Source organism: Syngnathus leptorhynchus, chromosome 3 (genome assembly GCF_054491065.1).
Source record: "Syngnathus leptorhynchus isolate UIUO chromosome 3, UIUO_Slep, whole genome shotgun sequence".
Lineage (NCBI taxonomy): Eukaryota > Metazoa > Chordata > Actinopteri > Syngnathiformes > Syngnathidae > Syngnathus > Syngnathus leptorhynchus.
Genome location: NC_141197.1, coordinates 1,681,316 through 1,695,900, shown reverse-complemented (window position 1 = coordinate 1,695,900; position 14,585 = coordinate 1,681,316). Strand labels below are relative to the sequence as shown.

Genomic DNA, 14,585 nt, shown 5'->3' with positions numbered 1-14,585 from the left:
GTGGTATTGCGTACGTAATGTAACGCATTGGACGTCACGCATGCGCCAGAGGTCAAAGTTGAAATACACGGGGCGGTTCGCGGGAAACGTCTCAAAACAAATTGGTTCGAAAGACCACTAAGTTTTTCAACGTGACTGTCCTTACGAACAGAATTTCAACACTCTGTCGTCTGTAAGTGTTAAAAATACCGCGTTAAATGTATTCGTGCTAATAGCTTTTAAGCTAGTTGAGCGGTTTCTGGTCGCGCGTGTTAGCGAAGCTCTCAACGGAGTTTTTGGGACGGTTGTGAAGCTCCTGGAGTGGGCGAAATGGCAGAAAGGCCAGAAGATCTCAACCTTCCAAACGCGGTCATCACCCGAATAATCAAAGAGGCGGTGAGTCAAAGTAGTTTAGTTAGCCACTTTCAAGCAGATTCATCACCGTCTCTCATGAGCTGGTCCACTGCTTTTGAAATGGATTCTTGTTCTTTTAATAAAAGTACTTCCTTTCATGTTAAGTCATTCAATGCTTTCAGTACGTCAATGCATTTTCGAGTGATGAAACAAACAATTCAGTAATACAGCTAAATGAATTCTAAACATACTACGCAGAATTAGGGGGGGGGGGGGGGAAGAAAATAAATTATTTAAATGTTTAATCTACTAATATCCGAATTAGGAAAGCAGTATAACGTAGTTATATAGTTGTTGACCGCCTAAGCATGCGTCAACATAAACTTGGGAATCCTGCTCCAAATATGATCTGATCCTCTGGACATAAAGTCAGTGTTATTATTAAGTGTTTCCCGAGAACCGCATAGGGACTTTTTTTTTTCTTTTTAAACTATAGTATATTTCAAGTAAGTTCAGTCAAATGACAAGTTTCCAACGCTTATCGGGCGCGACTTTAATTACGTCATTGCTGTCGCATAATTATGACAGTGCATCAAAGCCAGTTTGTGTAAATGTCATACAAAAAAATATCGTTTTTAACTCGCAACTTTAATGTTAAAATTATAATAACACTCCGCTGTTTTAGGCTTTATGTATTTTACAAAATTAATACACAGCATAAAATGTCCGTCAAGGTTTTAATTTACCTAGAAATTGGAGTGATTTGTTGCTCACTGCATTTTAAAATGCATTATGGGCTGCATTTAGTGCACTATTTAGTGAACTGGGAGTGATTCCAAGCAGATACAATTTAAGATTGTGAGGTAAATTGAAGAATTCAAAGTCTGCTTTATTGTCAATTTCTTCACATGCCAAAACACACAAAGAGATCGAAATTACATTTCCAACTGTCCCACGGTGACATGACATATTACATCACGGACAAACAAAACATTCAAGTAACAACACAAAAAGTAAAAACAAGAAGGCACATACAATGAATAAATAAATAAGAGCAATGAATGAATGAATAAAATAAATAAATGAATAAAAAAATAAGAGGAGCAAAAATGGAGCAAGTGTGCATACAGCAGGCAGTCTCTTCTATCCTCTTTTGGGTTTAACTCAAGAACACAAATGAACATTCTGACAAGTACCACTGTTCATTTTGCAGGAATATGTTGTGGTCCTTGTGTAGATAAATATTAAATGTCAGCTTGTGTAGTCCTGAACATGTTCATAGCTTTGAGATAACTCCCCCGCACCGTTTGTTTTCAACAGCTCCCAGATGGGGTAAATGTGTCAAAAGAAGCACGGAGAGCAATATCCCAAGCTGCCAGTGTGTTTGTGTTGTATGCAACATCTTGGTAAGAAGAGAGACAACTCTTTCACAAAGTTAATGTCAAGTGTGCAAACAGCAACTTCCCCTTTTGCTTGAATGCATATTTGAAAGTATTTCCAATTCATTTATGCAGTAATTTGACATTGTAAACAGCAGCTTCATATTCATTTTGCTGCCTTATGAAGAGGAGAATATTATTTCTGTCATTGCCATAACAACCTGGATCACATCCATTGTCTTCATCATGTGACAGTTATTCAAAACATCGTGTTAGATGAGGCTTGTTTGAGAATACATGACGATTTTATGTTCATCACCAAAAGGGGCCTTCAACCCCAATTTTCCCACAGCCACCTAATGAAAATAAAGAACATTTTTGTTTATATTTTTATGTTACAGTGCAAACAACTTTGCCTTGAAAGCCAAGCGAAAAACTCTGAATGCAGGCGACGTCTTAGCTGCAATGGAGGAAATGGAGTTTGAGCGGTTTATGGAGCCTCTTCGAGAAGCTTTGGAAGGTTTGCCTCAATCACACTAAACCATATCTGAAAGTTTGCATCTTATGTCAGAGCAGACTTGCATTTAACCATGAATTTTTTTCACCCCATTTGGTTTTGTTGGTTTTCTTTAACAGTTTATAAGAAGGGCCAAAAGGGAAAGAAGGAGGTGTCAGAGCAGAAGCGCAAAGATAAAGAAAAGAAGACAGACTCTGAAAATGATAAGTGTCGGGAGGAGGAAGAGGAGGAGGAACACATGGATGAAGAGCCTGAAGCAGAGAATGAGGTGGAGGAAGAGGAGGTAGAAAACTGAGGACAATTCCCATTGTCTGGAGCGCTGTTAAACGAATGAAATGCACTCAAATCAGCTGCTGTGAGGTCATCACAGGTCCCAGTCGTAGGGGTTGTTACTTTTTGTCTCTGTCATTCCTAAAATCCAAAATTGAAAACAAAGCACAGCATATTTTCAAGTCTCTGTCCTTCTGCCATGACAAATTTGAACACACCCTGACGAACTGGTGTTGACCTGGTTCCTTACTAAAGCCCATCTTGGATCAACTGTCTCAGAGTAACAAACGGGTTAGATTTGTAAAATAGCCAAAGTAAAATCATTCTTTCCCAGCATACTGATGTGCTATCACTTTTTAATGCTATGACTGCTTCTAAACTTGAGCCACAAATTATTCTTGTGGGATTCATAAAATTGACTATATGGGTTCAATATTCTCCATCCTCCATATGAACTTTAAAAGCACATGGTTGTATAGTTTTATACATCTACTGCACGATTGATGTGAGGTGCACAGGAACAGTAAAGAAAAAAAGATTAAATTGATACCGATAATTATGAATGGGCAAACAGTGTTGTGCGTATATTGCCACGTTGGATGAAGATGACGCTTCAGTAATTGATCGCAAGGTGTTGAATTTTCTGCTGAACCTTTAACATGTCGATGTCAGATACTGTGCACCATGGGATGTATTAGTAAAAGAAAAAAATCATACACTTGTTTACAAATGGAGATGTTTTAGACTGCATTTTGCTGCACTACTGGTCTATTCTTTTAATAGTAAAATCAATTTATACTTTTGTATGATTTTCATGAGTCAAATTTTTCAATAGGTTTTTACTGAATTCTAAATTAAAAACGATCTGAATATATAGTTGTATACAACAGTTTTTTGCTTCGACCCAAGCAAGCCCCGTTCAAGGTTTTTAAATGTTTAATAGCCAAAGCGACAATTTGTGCGGTTTTACGGAAATAGGTCAAAGACTGTCACCAATAGGTGGCAGTAGTGTATACAGTTATCAAAATGTAATCTCTCGTTTCATGGCCCTCTTTTGTGGAAACCAGTAAACATTAAGTCAGTGATAAATAATGAAAAAATAACATCGCCAGAAGGCTTTTTGCAATTTTCAAAGGCCACGCTATTTTATTCACTTTGAAAACGTTAACGCAAAAGCGGGGTAGCTGACAGCCACTACTGCTTTAGATTTAAGCCTATTACGGTACGAGCTAGCAAGGTTTGAATCTGCTGCCACAAGTTATTTGAGCAACAACCCTATTGGGGGAGCTTTATCCTAATTTGATTAAATGACATCACAGATCTCCCTGTGCGGAATTTGCATGTTCTCCCCGGGCCTGCGTGGGCTTCCTCCGCATCCCAAAACACATGCGTGGGTCAGCCGATTGAGCACTCCAAATTTGCCCGAGAGTGTGAGTGCGGATGGTTGTTCGTCTCTGTGTGCACTGAGACTGGCTGCTCGATGACAACTGGGATAGGCTATGTATGCCCACAACCCCCGTGGGTGCAAGCGGTACAGAAAATGGATGGACATCATAGATTGGCAGAAGTGATCAGAAAGCCACATCTGTTGCTGTCTGATATACAATTTCTCTCCACTAAAATTATTTTATAGTCATTTTTTTCTGAGCTTCTCACACCAGGCTATTTCATGATTTGTGAATGTGTGAAAGAAAAAAGGAGGCAAAGTGATTCAATTTCCAACAATTTATTACTCAGATGGGCACTCGATTTTGCCACTGTTGATGTCATCAATGACATCGTGAGGAGGACGACCATCGATGGTGCAGCCAACAGACTGAGCTGTACCCAAAATCTCCTTGATGGTTCCTGGCAAAACAAAACCGCCATTAATTTCAATAAAACAAATCACATTTCTTTAAACCTTAGATATTTGGACACCGAGTGGGGCATATTTTTGTACGAATTCTATAATAGTGATCCAAACTTTACGGCAGAGTTGTCCATTACATTGGGCAAATCTGTTTACTGAATAAAAGCTGAGTAGATCTGAGCCTCCACTGTCATATAGTCTGTCACGGTTACAGACAGGCTAAATAGCACAATAACCAATTGCAGTAAGACAGAGCCTTGGATACACAAATCCCATCCTGCAAAATTCAACTTACCAGACATCTCCCTTGCAATGGACCGAGGCCGCATGACACGAGCAACACCCAAAATGTCATCGAAGGTCACGCTTCCACTGTGCTTGACTGGGGGGGGGGAAAACAAAGATTAAGAGGACATGTTGAGGGGTGGATACAAATTAATGAATTCTGACACTCCACAACCAAGTACAGCTCTAGTGTGCGACTTCTTTCCAAAAATGTGTCAATCATGTTGCCATTCCTGTGCCCCCCCCCAAAAGAAAATCTAGACAGAGTTTAATACACGTTAACTGTGCTGTAGGTCATTGACCTATGAATTTTGCCAAGTGCAAAGACAAAGTCTCTGCAAGACACCATGAAGACTGTAGATATTTCATTATACATTAGCAACGATAATTGTTTCAATAACAGTAACTTACTGTTCTTGACCTTCTTCCGGTCACGAGGGGGCTCCTTCAGCGCTTTGATGATGAGCGCAGAGGCAGACGGAACCACCTCAATCTAAAGACAAAATCAAGTCAAAATAGGAATGGGAGCGACGCGCGTCCTCAATTCAATGAAAGCAAAAGCGTCAATACCGCTGCCTGTCTGTTCTGTATGGTCAGCTTCACGGTGATCCTCAGGCCTTTCCAGTCACCGGTGGCCTTGGCAATGTCATCACCAACTTTCTTGGGAGACTGCAAGAGAACAAAAAGAAAATTCACACAAACTATCTTTGAGATATTTGTGACAACTAGCCTCAGAGTGAAAAAGTCACCCAAATCCTTCCTCTTGGATAAATGTTACAAAGGTACAGAAAGATTTGATAAGTACAAGGAGTGTTCCAGACTTTTGGCACAGGGTTGACCACTTGTTTGGGGCAGCCCTGTTTCCTAAAAGCTGGGTCACTCTAAGCCTCCACTGGATTACACCGAGTCACTCTGACAGACAGGCATAGTGGCGGGAGGCTGTTTGGCTTGTGTAAAGCACTAGCAAAATACTTACCAGACCCAGGGGGCCAATTTTGGGGGCCAAGGCTGATGTGGCACCAACCTCTCCTCCTGTGCATCTCATGTACACTGCAAAACATATCAGTTTCCAAAAATGTGATTTAAACATTCACGTAGCATTAAGCTCATTAGTGCAAACAAACTGTACAGGGCAATGATTGTGTTGCGTGACTTGTGTCCATTCATATTTAGTACAACAGAATATCTTTCAGTTTGCATTTACATAATGTATTTGACATTAAAAAAAAATACATCGCATGGGTCAACTGCATTTGCGCATGGCATCCATTTCAACAAAAACGTGGGCAACTCTGCATAAAAGCTTGCATATGCATTTCTGCTGTGACAATAACGTCAAAGAACACCATGCGGGCATAATCTTACCTGAAACTAAAGGCTCAACCTTTTTCGCCCCCATTGGAGTACCCACTGTAATATTTGACCCAGTACCATCAGTGTCAGATTTGTGAAATGTTGGAACGTGGTTACATAGGTTTTCTATAGCGATTTGTAAATAAAAAGATACTGATAAGTATCAACTTATTGTTTTAACAATGCACTGGGTTTTGTGCTTCACTGGTGATTTTAGGTGTGTCTGCTGGGATCAAGGCCTTTTTGGCATCCATGCTACTTTGAGAAGTGCCTTCGGATTCCACCGCCTTAATGTTCATAAACCATGCCAAAAGTTGGACAATAACAGTAGGCTACCGAAATTCATCCGAGCAAACGTTTGACGTCCCTCGCAAAAGAGACTAACGCATGCGGGTGTCTTTGGATTAAAAGTGGCTTCACCATTGCGCCGCCATTATCGAAGGCAGCTACCAGTTAGCCCACGTGGCGGGCACGAATGGGTCGATCGTGTAGTAAGTCGTTCGCCTTGCTAAATTTAACACATCAGCGGGATTTAGTTACAAAACAAATTGCGATCAATCACATGGACGTCAGTCACAGGTCGAATCCAAATATTACCATGGTGAATGTTCAGCGGTGAGGTCGACAGAGCGCGAGTCCATCTTGATTGTCAAACAAGCGTCTGCTTTATACCATTTGACCGGATAAACGTACCAACTTTGATCTCGCCGGGGTCGAATTTGGGAGGCATATTGGTATCGAGGTTGAGCTCAGTTCAGCTTGATTGGTGAGGGTGTCGGATGAACCCGATTCGGGACGACCGATTACTGTTGCACCGTCACCGCTAAGGGAAGAAAGACAGAAAGAAAGAAAGTGTGGGGGGGCGATCGCACTATATACCTGCAGCAAATATCGCGAGATGTCACGTCAGTAGCGTCAGAATACTACTGGAATTGTTTCCTCCATTTGGATTATTATCAATGCTACAAACACAATGGTATTTCACATATTGATATGTTATGGAGCATAGTTTTCCAAATTAAAAAATAGATACATTTTTAATGTTAAGAAACTTTCAAAATTGCCAAGAATTTCAGGGATTTTGTTGACATTGTTAAAAAAATACATTGACATTGTGAGTTGGCAGATTGATAGCTGCAGATAGTTTACCAAAGTCACAAAGAAAGAATTGCCATTATGAACAAGAAAGTGCTTGTGGGACATCCTTGTATAATACCCTTATTTCTATTAAATCTTTGTGAAGTACAATAAGGCAGTGACATCGAGCTGTTAGTGTGTTTTAAACTTACATCCAAATCCAATTTTTTTTTCCAAGATTAGAAATACCCAAACCATGCTTGATCATATCAACTGCCTTGTAAAAATCGAGGAACAGAAGGAAGGCTTCACCTTCAATTAAATGGTTCTAATCAACAAGATCTCAAATTAAACTAATCTTGTCGCGTAAGGATCGACCTTTTATGAATCCAGACTGTGTGTAAAACAATCACACCTTGGGGCTTTATCAAGAGATTCTTCTAAAGTGATTTTTGCCTCAGAAATCATCATGAAGGGAGGCACGGTGGGGCACTGGTTAGCACGTCCGCTTCACAGTCCAGAGGTTGTGCGTTCAATTCCAGCTCCGGTCTTGATTTGCCTCCGTTGGTTTCCTCCAGGTTCTCCGGTTTCCTCCCACATACCCAAAACATGCATGGTAGGCCGATTAACCGTTCAAAATTGCCCGTAGGTGTAAGTGTGATAGAGAATGGTTGTTCGTCTATGTGTGCCCTGCAGTTGGCTGGCAACCAGTTCAAGATGTCCCCCCGACTACTGCGTGAAGTCAGCTAGGATAAGCTCCAGCATGCCCGCAACACTCATGAGAGTAAGTGGTTCAGAAAATGAATGGATGAGAGATTAAATTCAGATAGGATTGAGCATCAATTTTAGAGGCACAGCAGAAATACTCGTATCCCCATTCCACTGAGCAGAAGCATTTGAAATTAACCAAAAATCAAGTCGTGATTTGTAGGAACCATTTGATTTATTCCAAGAGAATATCTGCTCGTCTGGGTTTGCTTGCCTACAAGGATACAAAATGTTGAATTCCTGGCAGAAATGATTCAAGATGGGCTTTGTATGAGTATTAAATTTGGACAGGTGCTTACAGTATTAAGCCATTCATCTGAAACCATGTCAGTCACCTCCTAACCCTAAGATGATATTTTAGCTGCAGTATAGTTTGCTTGATATTTTTATATTGTGTTATATTTCAAGTAAGACATTTCTGTTTTGAGCTATTGTAATATAAATACCAATTATAAACATAAACATTCCCTATTATTAAGAAGCAGCTACTAATTTCTAAAACACATGACATCCAGCGTCCATTCCTATCCTTGTATAAATTATTTACTTTTCCATCAAAATTGTGAAATAAAATGGCTACCGCAACAGACTTGTTAGAGCCGTGACATAAAATAACTTTATCTCCCCACCAATTGGAGCAGAATTTTTCATCTTCATCAATAGTAGAGTATGTTTCTTGGGGAAGAATACAGTTTGCTTGAGTGCTTTCATGGAAAAAAAACAATTTTCTTTTAACATCGTTGCTGAGACCACCAGCATTAAGTGAGATAAGAGAATGATTATTAAGAAACAAGAAAAGATCATGAGTATGCTTAAAATAAATTGTCTCCATTATGAAGACCCGTTTCTTAATTTTTCTTCATAACTTGATTATGATACATACTCAACCACACAAATGAAGTCAAATATTTGTGATCGCAGTTAATTGTTTTTGATGTATTCTTTCAGTGATTTACGATATAAATTTTACTCTTAAAAATTGTATTCACTGGAGACAAAGGGCTTAAGAAAACCTTTCCTTCTCTGACAGTTGTTTAGATCACAGGTGACAAACTCAAGGCCCAGGGGCCAGATGTGGCCCGCAAAGACAGATTGTGCATCAAATTGGTGTATCATTACTAGAATTGCAAATTGTCTTCACTTTTAAGAATATCTTTTTTTTTAATATTTGACCAGTTTTTACTCATCTGATTTGAAAACGAGTTATTTGTCAGTTTGTTTTGTAGCTTTTACTTTTTATAATATGAGCTGCTCATACATTTATTTGGGTTGACAGTCATAATAGCCCCCCAAAAGAAGCTATTACTACAATGCGGCCCGCAAAAAAAAGTTTGACTAAAGTAAGATTAATAAGTAATTGTTTGGAGTCTAATTTCATCACAGGAATTTACTAAATCATGCACATTTTTGTGTGTGTGTGTGTGTGTGTGTGTGTGTGTGTGTGTGTGTGTGTGTGTGTGTGTGTGTGTGTGTGTGTGTGTGAGGTGGCCTGAGTGGTGCACGTGGGGGAGCTGAGTAGCTGAACATCTTCTGTAGCAGGATAATGGGCCGCTTGCTGGTCAAATGTCCCTGTAGAAGCGTAACATGGCATCGGATCACAGTGATCAAAACCGCATGCAACTGCTTTCGGTTGACATACTTTTGTAGAATGACATGCAGAACAAAAATGTTAACATGTTTTCATTCTTTGACTCAGTGCTGCGCCACAGGAATAGAAACAGAGCACAAGAGGAAGTAAGTGGGTGAGAAGCAGAGATCATCACTGTGGAGCTGTTTAATATGCATCATGAATATAAGTGATGGTCAGAAATTCACGTCCAATATTATGAAACAACATTATATGTCTATTTTCAAAGACAATGATTGCAAATTTCCTATTTGCATAAGCCTGGTGTCGCATTATTCTATGCTCTGATTAATAATAGCACTCTTTTTTTTCTATTTATTGCCATATGAATAATAATAACAGGCACACGCACGCACAAATCAGAACTGAATAGGAGACATATAAACACACACACACACGCACACACACACACAAATCAGGACTGATTGTTGTTTTTCAGGACAACCTTAAATGGATGTCCTTGAAAACATTTTAACTAGATGTTACTCAGTTGTGTACCAGTTTACACACATTATACTGTACCTCTCTCCCACTTCAGTCTGGGCTGTTTGTAGGCTTCATGCTCCTGCACATTTGTTATATAACTTTGAATTACTACTGCTACTATGGCGAAGTAGTAGTCGTTGTCTATGGCACATTGTAATCAGCAAATGAGACATCATGCATATGTACTGTACATCATATCCAATATTTCAGTCTTGCAGAGGAAAAGACAGCATGTGACGCAATTATATTTGCATTCCCTGCTTTTAATGTGTGCTCAGGCGGAAAACAACATGGAGGAGAGGTGTGAGCCTCTCTCTTTGCATAAATTGGAAGTGTGAAGCAGAGTCAGTGAGTCAATGTTGATATTGCGCACTTTGGTGGCTTAGCTATCTTCTTTCCTTTTGCAAGCATGGATGGTATATGCTTGGAAACCTTAAATTTAAAAGAATGGGAAAAATGGTCTATAGTGGTGAAAAAAAAAACCCTAGCAATCAATTCTGACAAATTGATCAAGTAGGTCTGATTCGTTTGGCTCTGATTGAGCTCACAGGACATAAATCAATGTTCCAAACTTGATCTTCACCTCATTTAGTTCAATCCATCTCTGTCCAGGAAATCTCAAAGGATTTCATTTCCTCGGATATTTAATGTAATGCCAGTGAATTTAAATGTTTTTTGATGTCAGTGACAGGACAGTCAGAATAGTTCTCATTTTCCCATGCGTTACAATCTCCACAAATGTCACAAATTGTTGTTAGACTAGTTTTCATATATGTAATGCACAGTATTATTATGTTGCATGATATCACAAATATTATTAGTATACATCATTATTATCATTACCTGTGCTGTGTATATAGACTTTTAATGGTCCACGACTGCCAAATTAAGATGTGTTGCTGTTAACTGTAACAGAAAGTATGGAGTGTTGATGGACTAATTTTTGTAAAAAAAAAAATCACACACATACACCTGCTGAGATAAACAAAGATGACATGTCCCTTCAAAACGTAATCTTTTTTTTATAGCATCATGGGCCTTCAGGGTCGTAAAGGTAAATATCCTCTTTCAATTCCAAGTATTTGACAAACAAATAGAACTCCTGTCAGCCTTCCCTTACACCCCAAGCAAACAGTATTTTGAGCCGCCTGTTTGTTTGCCATGCTGAAAGATGTTGACATTCGCTGTTGACTTGTTCTCGCTGTCACTGCCAAATAGCCAGAAAGGCAATGTGTTTTGAGTCCGACTAAAATTGCTTCAATGATTTTTATTCGCTGCAAAACCCTTCTATGTATTTTTGTCCTTTATTGCTGATGCTTGAGATGTTTTAATGTCCCGTCTGTCATGTCCTCAAAATGTAATTCTGGTAATTTCACTTTATTATTGCTTGGAAAAATATGAAGACCACCCAGGGACTGAAATCTTTTTGCAGTAAAATTGTCTCATAGTCTTGGTGACAAGACTGCCTAATTTTGTTCAGCACTTGAAGAGTTTGTAAGATGAGTCGGTGGCTCTAAGAGCAGCTTGTCAATAATTGTAATATGACCTCTGGCCTAAATAATCTGATTCTTTCTGAGAGTTTCCTCCTCCTGCAACCAGCATCTCCTAATTACATTATGAGAAAGACGAGACAGAAAAACAACACAAACAAACCCTGAATGCTTAAAGCTCTGCTACATATTAATGAAGTGTACTGTAGTTACACAACATGTTAAAGTGTGGAACTGGACTTTCAGCCGCCTTGATGCGGCTGGGATGTGAAGCATGCAGTAGTTAATTAACCAATGTTTGAGAAGACTGATTGTGCTGAATCAAGGGTGAATTATCAGTTGCCTCACTGCACAGCTCCCAGGTGATTCGGCACAAATTGAGAGACTGAAGCAATTCCCCAGGAGTTTAGTTTAATTTCTTCTGACAGACTGATTCCACTGAACCATGTTAACCTCCAGCTCCATCAGGAAATTAAGTTGCAAAAGAGGCTTAAGGTTTCCAAACAGAATCAAATGAAACAAGCTACACTGGGAGAAGTCGTCATCAGACTGCTTCACAGAGCAAATAAATTGCTCCACTTTTAAAGGGCAAAACAAAAATAAGGAAGTGAAAAGTAAAAAAAAACAACATGAATAAATCAATAAATACTATATAACACTCCAAATTGTCCATAGGTGTGAGTGTGAATGGTTGTTTGTCTATGTGTACGATGCAGCCTTTGTGAGAATAAGCGGTTCAGGATGGGTGGATGAAAACTACTTTGATCATTTGCCGATTCAATGTTATATTGGTGATTGAGGTCACAGAGTGTTGCAAATTCATTGATTGATTGTTTCCTTCAAGACCTGATTTTGGAGTTTACAGGTTTTTGTGCTTCGCACTGTTCACAGATTGGTTTGCATATTTCCTTTCACATTTATACCTTTTCTTTACCTTCAGCCAGAAGTTAATTTGACACTTGATATTGATGACTGGAAGTGTGAATTATTCATGAATGTAATCGCTGAGTGAGGAGTGTCTTTATACTAATAGGGCTCTCTTTTCGTAGACACCGCTCGTGCTCTCAGCGCAAAAACTAAATTCAAATTCCAGCACTGAAAGTAAACTAGACTTTAGGCTAGCTCGGAGAAAGACTTAGCTTTATGTCTTAAAAATCAATACTTCCAAACACAAAAGTGTGCTCTAGAGGATACATTGCAGCACAAATGAGAAAAATATGTAAAATAAGGTGATCATCTAAAGTAGAAATGGATGGAGCAATGTTCTGTGTACATGGAAGTCACCACGGCTTCTTCTTCTTCTTCTACTATTTCTGTTAAGTTTGGTCAAACTGGGCATGTAAAAGTATTTGTTCCATTCGAAAGTGTGAAGCATTAACACGCCAGTCCTAATTGGATCAATATTTTTAGTGTTCATGAAAACAGTGCAAACAATCATCATTTTAAAAGTTGGACAGCTTCTTGAAAAAGTTCACATAATAACTGTAGTTGGGTCGCCTCTGAAAGCAACGTCTTTTATGGATCTCACTTAGCTCCTACAAAGTTCAATAATGTGCTTGAAATGGACTGCTGAATGGATTAAGCACAAAAACTATTTTGGGTTTTCTTTGCGCTCAACTATCCAATCCCTGATGTATCTATCCACTTCCTCTATGTGTCAGTGTCAAAGCGTGATTATCTCTTTTCTAGCCACATTTAATGTATCTCCTTCACCTACACACCTTCCTATCTGCAATTACTAGCTGTTTGATAGAGGTTTTACTCATCTTAGTGGAATGGTTGTTTGATAAACACGTTTTAGTGGTAGAATTGTCACCCTCCTAAAGTAATTGCCTGTCTATTCTTTTATCACTGATTGGAGTATGAATTATTTCATTTCAAGAGTAGAAATGAATGATCTGTTTAAATAAAGATGTAACAAATTCAAGCAGAGGTGGCCAGCATCCTGAGGAGATGTATTCGGCAAAAAACAACATTTTCTTGGTCAAAATTAGAGCTGTGCCATACCTGAGATAACTTCAAGATATTCTCACTCAGACAGTATATTTTATGCTGTACCACAATAATAAACAGTAGCTGGTAGATCGGGAGTGTCAAACTCATTTTTGTCGCGAGCTGCATCGTCGTCATAGTTTCCTTCGGAAGGCCATTATGACTGTCAACCCAAATACTAAATGTAGGAACCTCTCATATTATATGCAATATAGGCTACACAACAAACTGATGAATAACTAGTTTTGAAATCAGAGACTAGTAAGAACTGTTCAAATTATTAAAAAGATGAATGATAATAAAATGATAAAATTGCTAGAGACATCTCGATTTTTTGAAAAGTGAAGACAATTCCCAATTTTAGTATTGACATAAAGTCGATTCACAATTTGTCTTTGTGGGCCAAATGTAATTACACTGCGGGCCAAATTTGACACAACGGCCAGAGCTTGACACTCCAGTGGTAGATAGAAAAGCTCAAACAAAGCATAATATGATTCTTAATAAAATGTCTGTCGCTGCATGCAATAATTATTGAAAAATAACTGAAATCCTACAAATAAACATAAATGATCGATACTAGCCTGTTGGTATCAATGTTAAAACGATACCCACATTAATATCAATTTTATCAATACCTGGATCGATCTGCACAACCCCAGTCAAGAAATGAGTTAGACTATTATTTTAAGACAAATGTGCATGTTCATGTTGCAATTTACAATATATTAACTGTTTCACAGTGGTTGCAGACACGTTTAGACATGAAAATTACATATCCAAGCCCAATATGTTGAATAAAAGAGAAAAACATACAATGAACTTGTCTCCAAAAATAATTTCATAAAAATCTCCATATTCCTTGTAGCTTTCACGATAATACAAATACAATAATAGGTACGACCTTTGTACAAGTTTCATGCTACTGATGCCATGGCTGTGTGCCAGCATGCTCTAATTTGCCTCCCATTTATGTCCCTCCTGCGAGTGGATTATCATGTAATCCCCAGTATTCATCAACCAAAAGGTCAGAGGTTGTTTTATTACAATGTAACACTTCTTCGGTGCAGATAATAATCTGTACGTCATTGTGAGGCCAAAGGGTAGCATCGGGATAATCACATTTGTTCCAAATAAAACTGGATGTCACATTTTA

General features: G+C 38.7%; 2 protein-coding genes and 1 non-coding gene across 4 annotated transcripts; 1 reads left to right on the top strand and 2 right to left on the bottom strand.

Annotated features, from left to right (window-relative positions):
* Positions 1–29: 29 nt before the first annotated feature.
* pole3 (polymerase (DNA directed), epsilon 3 (p17 subunit)) lies at positions 30–3,375 on the top strand. Its single transcript, XM_085907266.1, has 4 exons — positions 30–375; positions 1,654–1,739; positions 2,114–2,232; positions 2,349–3,375. The coding sequence occupies exons 1-4, from the start codon at positions 310–312 to the stop codon at positions 2,522–2,524; spliced, it is 447 nt and encodes a 148-aa protein (XP_085763392.1). The 5' UTR covers positions 30–309; the 3' UTR covers positions 2,525–3,375.
* Positions 3,376–4,209: 834 nt separating this feature from the next.
* LOC147058823 (large ribosomal subunit protein uL11) lies at positions 4,210–6,850 on the bottom strand. 2 transcript variants are annotated; one of them, XM_085906925.1, is made up of 6 exons: positions 6,683–6,850; positions 5,613–5,686; positions 5,207–5,305; positions 5,048–5,129; positions 4,647–4,733; positions 4,210–4,347 (listed from the first exon to the last, which is right to left on the bottom strand). In XM_085906925.1, the coding sequence occupies exons 1-6, from the start codon at positions 6,717–6,719 to the stop codon at positions 4,229–4,231; spliced, it is 498 nt and encodes a 165-aa protein (XP_085763051.1). In that variant the 5' UTR covers positions 6,720–6,850; the 3' UTR covers positions 4,210–4,228. The 2 variants fall into 2 exon arrangements, with proteins under 2 accessions (XP_085763051.1, XP_085763052.1); XM_085906926.1 differs by having other exon boundaries at positions 6,587–6,819.
* On the bottom strand, positions 5,445–5,572 carry LOC147058824 (small nucleolar RNA SNORA65). Its single transcript, XR_015065779.1, has one exon. It is a non-coding gene; the product is annotated as a small nucleolar RNA SNORA65 (small nucleolar RNA).
* Positions 6,851–14,585: the final 7,735 nt, after the last annotated feature.